General features: G+C 36.3%; 1 protein-coding gene across 1 annotated transcript in view; it reads left to right on the plus strand.

Moving 5' to 3' along the window:
• Positions 1-9,294, plus strand: part of Aadac (arylacetamide deacetylase) — a 9,709-nt gene extending 415 nt beyond the window's left edge. The window contains exons 2-5 of the mRNA XM_005344035.2: positions 2,748-2,970; positions 4,930-4,999; positions 5,984-6,155; positions 7,719-9,294. Coding sequence (XP_005344092.1) covers positions 2,748-2,970; positions 4,930-4,999; positions 5,984-6,155; positions 7,719-8,315 — 1,062 coding nt within the window. The 3' untranslated portion in view covers positions 8,316-9,294. The remainder of the gene's footprint in view (positions 1-2,747; positions 2,971-4,929; positions 5,000-5,983; positions 6,156-7,718) is intronic.
• Positions 9,295-11,110: the final 1,816 nt, after the last annotated feature.

Below are 11,110 nucleotides of genomic sequence, written 5' to 3' on the forward strand. Positions count from 1 at the left end.
GAAGCTGCTTACAAGTATCAACTTCGAAGCTGCTTACAAGTATCAACTTCAGGGAAGGAAGAATTGAATAGAACTCTGTTTAATTACAGAAGTAGGGTAGAACTCTTTGAGTGGTAACAGTATATTTATTCTTTTCTTTCTTCTGGTTAGCAATAATCTTACAACATCTCTCTGTTTAGTCCTTGAGTTCCTCTGATCCTCCATTTTGATAGTCTATGATATTTTAAGAATTCATTTCTAAAGTAGTGTACCATATAGTCTTATATACTCGCACTGTCCAATTAGAGTAAATGTCATTTTGTTAGTGTACCATATAGTCTAATGTATTTGTGACTACAGTTCCTTGTTTATTTCCTTTTTGAATACTCGCACTGCTTATTTATAGTAAATGTCATTTTACTTGAATGTTATGTGTACATTTGTTGTATTGTTAACTTGGCTGTTCATGGACAGTTTTCAACCATGTCCTAGGAATGCAGTTAAATCGTTTTTATTTAATTTTCATATTTAAGGAATCTTAATGCTATAATGTCTACATATATAGATATATGCAATATTTAACATACAAAACTACATGTAGTCTCTTGGAACTTCCTGACCAATACCGCAAAGGGAGGTATACCATGTCTGGGCATTTTGTTTGATAGTCTATAGCTTCTGTGGGGTGTCAGTATTGTGGAGTAATTCCATATATATATACACATGTATATACACTCTTCATGTATGAATTCTTCTTAGTCAGTGTTCTACTGCTGTGAAGAGGCACCATAACCACAGCAACTCTTATTAAAGGAAGCATTTAATTGGTGCTGGCTTACAGTTTCAGAGGTTTAGTCTATTGTCACGGTTTGAAGCATGGTGGCATGAAGTCATGTTAATGGAAAAGTAGCTGAGAGTAGTTCTTTATTCAGATCTTCAGTCAGCAAGAAGAGAGAAAAAGTTGGACTGGCTTGAGCTTCTGATACCTCAAAACTCAAATACAGTTGTAGACTTCCTTCAACAAGGCCACTCCTCCTAATAGTGCCACTCCCTATAAGCCTATATGGGGCATGTCTATTCAAACTCTCACTTTCCACTCCCTGCCAAGTAGGCTTGTAGTCATATTGTAATGCAAAAATGCATTCAGTCCAACTTCAGAGTCCCTGTAGTCTATGACAGATTCACTGCTGTTTAAAACTCCAAAGTTAAAAGTCTCTTCTGAGAATCAAGGCAATCTCTGTCCCTTCCTTTCCTCTCTCTTCTCTCCCTAAGTTTTCTTCTCCTCTCTTCATATTTCTTTCCCTCCTTCCTTTAATTGCTGCTTTTGAAAAAATAGTTATTAAATATTCTTAACTGGGCCTAAATGAAATGTAGGCATTTAAGAATTAACTCTAAAACCTGGAACAGAAAAAGTAAAGATTTTAATACAAAGCCAGTATATAATGATTCAAAACTCTCAAAAATAGTCCTAGTGTCCAATCATATACAGATAATGTGGATATGTTTCATTATTTAAAATAAAATTTAAGTCTTTCATGTATGTATCTGGGACCATTAATAAGCATGTTTTAGTAAAATATAATATATAGGGGACAATTTAACATGATTTTTATTCCTGAGCCTTTGCTAAAAGTATGGTTATTTTTTGTTTTGACATTTTATTGTATTCTTAATTTTTTGCTTGTTTGTTTTGGTTTTGATTTTAGTGTGTTTTCTTTTCTTTTGAGGGAGAGCATAAATTTGGATGGGTAGAGAGTTGGGGAGATTTTGAGTTGAATGAGGGGAAAACATAATCAAATTACAGTGTTTGAAAAAACTTCTAAAGAAAAATTGCAATGTGTTTATCAAAAGTAAAATATTCTATATAACATGTGAAATTAGAAAAGCTATTTCATATTTGACAAAGATCCCAAAACACATACTGGAGAAAAGACATCATCTTCAAAAAATAATGCTGGGATATCTGCGTGTGAACATATAGAGAAAACCATTAACTATCATACTGCACAGAAATATCAACTCCAAATGGATCAGATAACTCCATGTGAAACCTGAAATGCTGAAACTGCTAGAAGAAAGTACAGGCAGTCCTACATGACATCATCGTGTGGGAAAGGACTTTCTGAGTGAGATACCTGTTACCTAGATATTAATCTCAACAATTGAAAAATGGAACTTCAAAAAACTAAAAAGCTCCTGAGCAGCCAGGAAAACTCTCAGCGGCATGAAGAGGAAGCCCTTAGAGGGAGAGACTCTTTGCCAGCAATATATTTGATAGGAGGTTAATTCCTAGAATATAAAAAAAATTGGAAGCAAAAATTCAAAGAAACAAATGGACAAAATTGAAATTAATTTGAAAACGGGGGCTGGAGAGATGGCTCAGCGCTTTTCAGCACTGGCTACTCTTTCAGAGGATCCAGGTTCAATTCCCACCATCCACATGACAGCTCACAATTTTCTTTCTATAACCCAGTTCCAGGGTCCCTGGCACCGTCATACAAACATCAGTGATAATGAACAAAACATTAATGTACATAAATTTTAAAAAAATAAAAAGAAGTGCAGTTTGTAAAATACAAAAATTAACTCTGAAGGTGCTCGACATCACCTAATAAGTCTACAACACTACCCTATACCTCATGCTCAGGGAACATCACCTACAAGTGGGCAGACTCTAAAGGGACTCAGCAGTCTGCACACACACACACGCACACACACACACACACATGCGCGCGCGATTTTAATCATTTTTTTTCCTCTTCATTTAGGCTTCTCTTGCGGAACTTCTGGGAATCAGTCATTTCATGAGCACAATACACTTGTTTAGTAGATTTCAAGAAGTCCCGGCCACTTCTGATGAAAATGTCACTGTAATAGACACAGCTTTCAACAGTGTTCCTGTTCGCATATACATGCCCAAAAGGAAGTCAGAGACCCTCAGGAGGGGCCTGTTTTATATTCACGGTGGTGGCTGGTGTTTGGGGAGTGCAGGTATGTCCCTTTCCTTGAGCATTGTTTTTTGTTCCACAAAATGTGATATACTCCACATTAAAAACTCATATATGTTAGTTATAGTAATACAATAAGATATAATAATGTTTCTATTGTTTGAAATGCATTCCTTTCTGAAATGGGTATTCATTACTACTAAGAACTGTAGACAATCTCAGGTAAGAAGAGAAAGGGCTTCTTGAATATATGGTTTTATTATTGTAATATTGATGGAATGCTGTAGTGAGAACCAAAGTGGGGATGAACCGAACAATGGGTGAAATATCATCAAATTGAGATGCTGACTGTGGTCTTTTATAAAGTGTTAATCTAAAGGAAGTGAGAACAAAGATGTTAGTTAGAAAAATCACAGAGTTGAACTACTATTTTTATTTGATTTTATATGTTTCATTTGTTATATGTAGATTCTATAATATATTTTACTACATGTAATTGTATTTATTATAATTTTACTTTATTGAATGTAAATAAATCACATATAACTAATATAGCCAATAAACCTTACATATTTTATAATGTACACGTTCAATAATTAGCATGAGTAGAGTATAGCATCTTTATAACTTGATTTTAAGATTGAGGGTTATGAGGTGTTCTGGAATTTGAGTTGAGACATGAGGAAGGGAATAAGTTCATTTGGCCTTGAGAACATGGGAGGTAATTGTGATTTTCCTTCTTCCTCGGGGATCATCACTGGTCTAAGAGGGTAGAAGGAGCAGAAATAGAGAACAGGGCACCATAGAGCTAGCTCAACTTTATTGCAGAGTATATGGAATACATAGGTTTTGGGTTGGTAACTGGGGAATCACCTAACTCCTATCATAAAGCTGGGTTAGTGGCAGCACTGCTCTATAAAAATGGCTAGAGTCTATCATATAATTACCATGTGATAACAAAGGGAAGAGTGTTTGCAGGAACCCCTGTCAAGGGTCATTCTAGAGATAAATCAGGCATCTGGGCCTAGAGACATTTTCCAGATAAGCCCATGAAGAGAGCAGGTAGCCTCACTGGGGAGGGAGTCCTTTATGTTGCTGAGTTTGGAGAGAGCTGCCAGGCCACGTTCATGTTCTGAACAGGAGGCCCTCCCTACATCTCCCAGTTCTATTTTATAAGGGAGAGGCGTCATTGTAAGCCCTGAGAAGCCTGTCGTCTGTATCAGAAGGGTCCAGAGCCTGGTAGTGTACCATGACCTGATTGGTGTTAAGAAATTGGTGGTGATGCTCCACTGGAGGGACTGAATAAAGAAGGAAGCAAGCATCAGAATAAAGTGTAATACAACTGGAGGAGTGATAAGGAGTAGGAGCCAGAGAAACAAGGGCTATGGGATGAACTAAGTTGTTCGATGGGTTGGAAATTTGCAGAGCAGGTCTTCTCAGAGTTTGGGGGTAGTCAGCTGACATTAGTTTCAACCATATTTGATTCATTTACACAGTAACAACATTCTTCCCCTGATATCAAGCAAGTCGCCCCCCCCCCCGCCCATAGTCAGCAGTTACTAGATCCATACCTGGCAAAGATTGGGCAATGGGGCGTTTATCAAAACCATCTGATTATCTGCTCCAGGTGAAGGGACAACGAGCATTCATATTACCTGGACTGGTGCATATCAGCCTCAGAAAGTCCACAGCTCAGTAGCTTATAGTAGGGACATAGTCATGTATACTTTCAACACGTAAAATTTGCTAAATGCAAAAAGATATAGATATTCAATAGAAGAGCAGTATTTTAAACTAGGCAGTGCGGAGCTAATAGAGCAAGCCCTTGACTGTGTCTATGTGAAAATGGCTGAGGATTCATTTTCTACATTGATGATGAAGTGCTGCAAACAGAAGCAGTTGTAAACTGTCTGCGAGGAGCAATGTGCACTGCTGTGCTTTTGATGACATGCTTTTCTAGAAGTTCACTTTACAATCTCTCACTCTGTTTTCTCAATTTCAGCTCTGTCTATGTATGACCTTCTAGCAAGACAGACAGCTGATAGACTTGATGCTATTGTCGTGTCAACTGAGTAAGACTATGGTTTGCTTCTTCAATGTTTAGTCATGTGTTTTGTGTAGCAAGAAACTAACACTCTTGATCATTTTAGGTTTGGGGGGGTTATTTCTGGAATATTTTAACTGAAATTAGGAGAGTGAGCAAAGAGGAAGTGAACTCGAGTTGGCAAGAATAGACTCAGAGAAAACAAACAAAAAGCAAAACAAAACACAACACTTAAAATCAACCAGGACTGAAAAGAGAAATCATTAGAACATATTAATACCAGTGCATAACACATACTAGTGACCTGCATAGCTTCCTTCAGCAGACTGAGTACTTAGAGAATCACAGGCAAATAAGGTTTGAAACTTTGCCTGGAGACTTTGTACATGTTACATACTATTAATTCAGTTTAGTTTATCTGTATATAAACTGAGAAACATATATTTTCTACACAATGTGGTCTTCCTGAGGATGTCATGGCAAACTGCACTTAAGGGGTTAATTTACCATATGCCATGGCAAAATCATCACGGAAAGCAATTTGTCCTCAAGCTACACGTGGAAATAGGCAAATCACATACTATAAAATAATTGATAAGAAATAAATTTGATAGGAATGAATTGAATAACTAAGTAATTAATAAACATAGTGGTCACATACCACTTTATATTAGTTAAAGTTCAAACATTAAATTTATAAGATTTCTTTGTCACTGACTAATTTCCAAAAAAATATAAAAACAGTAAAATGAAAATGCTAGGAAATGTATTAGGAAATGTATTATCTTCTATATTTTTCATTCTTTTATTTTTGCCTTGAGGAGAATTCAATTGTTTTATTTAGTTTTTATTAGTATAATGATGAAATCAGCCAAGATTTTGGGGTGAAATATATTCACGGGTATATAGCTAACTAAAAATGTGTTTATTAAAAGAAAATTGGCATTTTATTTTAGAGAGATGGCATATGAAATTAAATTTCATTCATTTGAAACAATTATTCTTCGCACAGCTATGGCTTGGCCCCCAAATATCATTTCCCACGTCAGTTTGAAGATGTATACAGTGCCTTACGATGGTTCTTACAGGAGGACATTCTTGAAAGATATGGCGTAGATCCTCGAAGAGTTGGTGTAGCTGGGGACAGTGCTGGTGGGAACTTAGCTGCAGCTGTGACCCAACAGGTTTGTCTGAGATCTTAAAACACCCTATATATAAATATATTTGCTTCAGACATTTAAACAATCAGTGAAAACATGCTACCTTTATTACCCTGTTGAAATACTAGAGAAACACCTGTACTGATATTAGGAAACATTTGTCTATATAGTGTGTCTAAGTTTGCTTTATGTCAGTGTTTTCTTTTTTTATTTATTATGACAAAATACAATTTCTAGGCTTTTGGTTGAATATGATTATTATGGTCAGTTAGGTATCATCCTGTACCTATTATGGGTTATACTAGTAAAGTTAGTCAATGACACTAGTCACCAAAATTGTGAATGTGGTAACTGTAATATTACCAGTTGTAGAATTCCAGAGCTAATTTCATATTTCTTGATAATGGAATAATGAAATTTTCCAAAGAAGAAATGTTAGTATAGAGAACTAAGAATATAATTCATCAGTTTATAGCTACCTTTTGCTTGACAGAAGATTGATAATTTTCAGATCTGAGTTGCTCATAAACTTTTAGCATAGTTAGCTACTATGAGGACATTTTGTTGCCACACACTGCTACATTTAAAGTACCTTCTTTATTTCCAGAGAAAAGAAGCTACAAATTCTGTGGTTTGCTCTAATATCTGTAAAACAAGTGTAGAACATATTCCACAGTATGAATTCTACATTGCATATGCCTCATTGCTCTGAAAGGCAGCCAGGTACAACATGAGTAACACATCAAGAGGCAAGAAGTTTTGGAACTGTAGCAGTACCCAATTGTGGATTTGTCCCTTTATCCTAATCACTTTAGGCATGTACTTGTTTTCCTTGTTGTGTTATAAAACCTTTTTTCATAAATTCCAACTTCTGTCATTTTTAAAGATTTCTGACTCATAGTTTATATCTATTATATATTTAATATCTATATAAAATATCATTTCATATGCACTAGACTGTCACAGACTAAAAAGAAGCAGAACATTTCTAGACCTGGAATATTTGCAAGACCAAAACGGTCCATGCAGTAAATCCTAACTTCATTGTCTTGTCTTTGGTAACATGCACTACTTAAAGGACACCATTTCCTGAGATGAGTGTTGGTACCCACTCAGGGCTACAACTGTGATGTTAAATAGAAGAATCTACTCTCATTCATTCTTTTTGATGGGAGATGCATAAACCACCCCCTCTCTAGTATGTTGAGATTATTGACTCTCAGTGTCAGAGAAAAACAATGTTCAGGAAGAGGCTTGCTTGTCATCATCTTCCCTGAATTTTGGCTAGTTAACATGTTTAATAATACATGACTTGCCAAAATTATAGAAGTACTTTCTGGAGAAACATGCCATAGCATGTTCTTGGTATTTTTTGAAACTGAATCGTGTGCATTGTGTAAAATATTTCTGCATGATGTCAGTAGTTGCATTAAGGAATAGACACTGACAATATAGAAAATTGGAAAATTCTGTAAGATATTTTTGTTGTATTTGATTATCTGAATTTATCTTATCTCTACATATTATTTCTAGATGAAAATAGACTATTAAAATATTCATTCCAGTGTAATTTTAATTCCTTTTCAGCTCATACAGGATCCAGATGTCAAGACAAAACTCAAGGTTCAGGCCTTAATATATCCTGCCCTTCAGGCTCTTGATATAAATTTACCATCGTATCAAGAAGGTTCATATTTTCCATTGTTAACACCCTCAGTGATGGCCAGGTTTTGGAGTGAATACTTTACTACAGATCGAACCCTGGAGAAAGCCATGCTTCTCAACCAACATGTACCTCTGGAATCCAGCCATCTGTTGCAATTTGTGAACTGGAGTTCCTTACTCCCTGAGAGGTATAAGAAAGGTCGCGTCTATAAGAGTCCTACTCCTGGTAGTTCTGAACTGTCTAAAAAGTACCCAGGGTTCCTAGATGTGAAGGCATGCCCTCTGTTGGCCAACGACAACACTTTGAGTCACTTACCTCTGACCTATATCATCACTTGTCAGTATGATGTCCTAAGAGATGATGGACTCATGTATGTGACGCGGCTCCAGAATGTTGGAGTTCAGGTGACACATCACCACATTGAGAATGGATTCCATGGAGCATTTACCCTTCATGGTTATAAAATTGCACACAAGATGCAAAATCAGTACTTGAGTTGGCTCATGAAAAATCTATAGCAAAACCTGCTCAATGAATTGTTGAAGATACATAAATAACAAAAAAGAAATAAACTAGGAAAAACTATGGTTTTGAGGTTTCATATCCTGTTTAAAACCTCTGTTGTTCCTAAGGAGTTGGTAGCTTCTGTGTTTTGTTACTGTTTTTTATTATTAAAAGACATCTTTCTATTTTATCCCTCCTCCTGTATTTACCTACAGAAACACACCTGCAAACCAGGGTTTCATGTAGGTGCTGACCATCCAAATCCATGTACTCATATTGTGAAGCATGTGCGTTACCAACTGGGCCATGTGTACAGGTCCAAATTCCTTAACAATTCCACAGTGCACTTTTACTATCCATTATTATTATACCTGTAAGAAAATTGGGGCTTAAAGAAGTGAAACAATAACATATGTTCTAAATCTAGATACCATTTGCAGGAATAATACTCAAGTCTATGTAATGGCAACACCAATGGCTTTAGATTTGGAAACTAAACTTCATTTTATACTTTAACATTAAAATGGAATTTGATCCTATTTTCCCTATGCTCCTGATGTATACTTTAAGCTAGGCTTCAAAGTAAAGCATAATTATATAGTTTCTGAAGTTCCATGCTACCCAATGCTTACTTTAAATTATTTTAATGTTGATAACATTTTATCAGTTCATTAATACTGAGGAGAATTTCACCTTTTTAGTTCAAAATCCATGTGCTTATAACAAATGTGCATATTTCATACTGTTCTTCTGTTATATTTCCAAGAGAATGAGGTTTTGCATACAGCATTCTGTTCACAGAACCTTGGAAGTAGATCCACAAAGTAGTAACATTAATTTCTGAATTCTCTAGTTTCTGTTACCACTGATTCAATGAAAATGCTCTGATTGTGTGGTTAAGTTTGAAAAATTGTACTAATCTCTTTTCTGCTTGTATGAGCTTGGATGCATATCTATTTCTTGCACCAGTAAAATTGATGCAATTATGCCTCATTAATAGGATTAGGTAACAAATGAAATAATTTAAATATTCAATGGGAAATTTTTATATAATACATTAAGAACTATAGAAGTATATTTCAGATAAGGAGGTTCCTGAATCCTGAGACCCAAATCTACATTTCTGAGCTTGCTTAGCTCCAAAGATGACAAGTCTCACATCTACAGACCTCCAACTCTTCACCCACACTTCTACTCAGCTAGTTAGCTTCAGATGTCCAATCCTAGCCCTGAAACAGAAACAACATGAAAACTCAGAAGACCATGTCTCCTTCAACAATTACTAATCTCAGAATAAGGGGCCTGATGAATATGACCTAGAAAAATAATCAGGCAAATAAATGAAAAAATGATTGTAACTATGTACAAACAGCTCAAGAGAGGTTGGAGCATACCCCCAAAATAACAAAAACACAGAACTGAAATAAACAAGGAAGTCAATCCATGATGCAAAATTACTACACATCAATAAAGAGAAGTACTACCGAAAACCCAACTGGAAGGATGGTGGAAATGAAAAACTCAGGGAACCAAATACAAACCTCAGTAGGAAGCCTCATGATATAGGAAGTCTTGCTTTTGTGTTGCTTTCATTTGTTAATAAAGGAACCGCTTTGGGCCTGTTGATAGGGCAGAAATTAGGTAGACAGGGAAGACATAACTGAATGCTGGGAGAAAGAAGGGCAGACTCAGAAAGATGCCATGAATTCGCTATCGGAGATAGACTTGCTTTGCCGGTAAGCCACTGCCACATGGCAATACACAGATTAATAGAGATGGGTTAAATTAAGATGTAAGACTTAGCCAATAATAAGCTGGGGTTAATGGGCCAAGCAGTGATTTAATTAAAACAGTTTCTGTGTGGGTATGAAAGATCCCTTAAAGGATGAAATGTTAATCTTTTCAGATGGTACTTCCCATGGAAGAGCAGCATATGCTGTTGATAATAAGGGACGTGTAGTGCAAAAAGAACTGGCCTTAGCTCAAAGAGTTGAGCTACAATCTATTGCTGTGGTATTCCAGCCTTCTGCAAATAATGCATTTACTTTATATACTGACAGTCATTACATTTTTAAAGCTCTCCAGATATTAGAAACTGTTCTATGCACTGGGGCTAGTAATAAGAAGGTTAAAATGCTGTTCCAGTAAAATCAAGATGCCATTCACCAAAGGAAATTGCCATGCTTTTTGGGTAATATTAAAGCACATCCAAATCTTCCTGGTCCATTGGCTGAAGGTAATGCTCTAGCTGATAAGTTTACAAAGCTGATTGCTTTATTTCAAGTTAGCTTGCTCAACAATCACATGCTTTACATCATCAAAATAGTAAAAGTTTAAGGAAACAATTTGGATTAACAAGAGACATTATTCACTGGATTATTAAGGAATATGATATATGCCCCACAACATTTACCTGTACCTCACCTGGGAGTACATTCTTGAGTTTTGCTTCATAATCATTTATGGTAAATTGTTGTAGGAAGTATTACAGCTTGTATTTGCCTGCCTACATGGGCATGTGCATGTGCCCCTTCCCTCTCTTCCTCTGGCTCCTTGCCCGGATGGCTGCCCCTTTGGGTCACGTGATTCAACCAGTCAAGTGGAGAACTCTGATTTGTGAGTTGTTTTTTTTTTAAAGATTTATTTATTTATTATGTATACAACATTCTGCCTCGATGTATGCCCGCATGCCAGAAGAGGGCACCAGATCTCAGTACAGATGGTTGTGAGCCACCACGTGGTTGCTGGGAATTGAACTCAGGACCTCTGGAAGAGCAGCCAGTGCTCTTAACCTCTGAGCCATCTCTCC

The sequence above is a fragment of the Microtus ochrogaster genome, chromosome 1 (assembly GCF_000317375.1).
Source record: "Microtus ochrogaster isolate Prairie Vole_2 chromosome 1, MicOch1.0, whole genome shotgun sequence".
Classification (NCBI taxonomy): Eukaryota; Metazoa; Chordata; class Mammalia; order Rodentia; family Cricetidae; genus Microtus; species Microtus ochrogaster.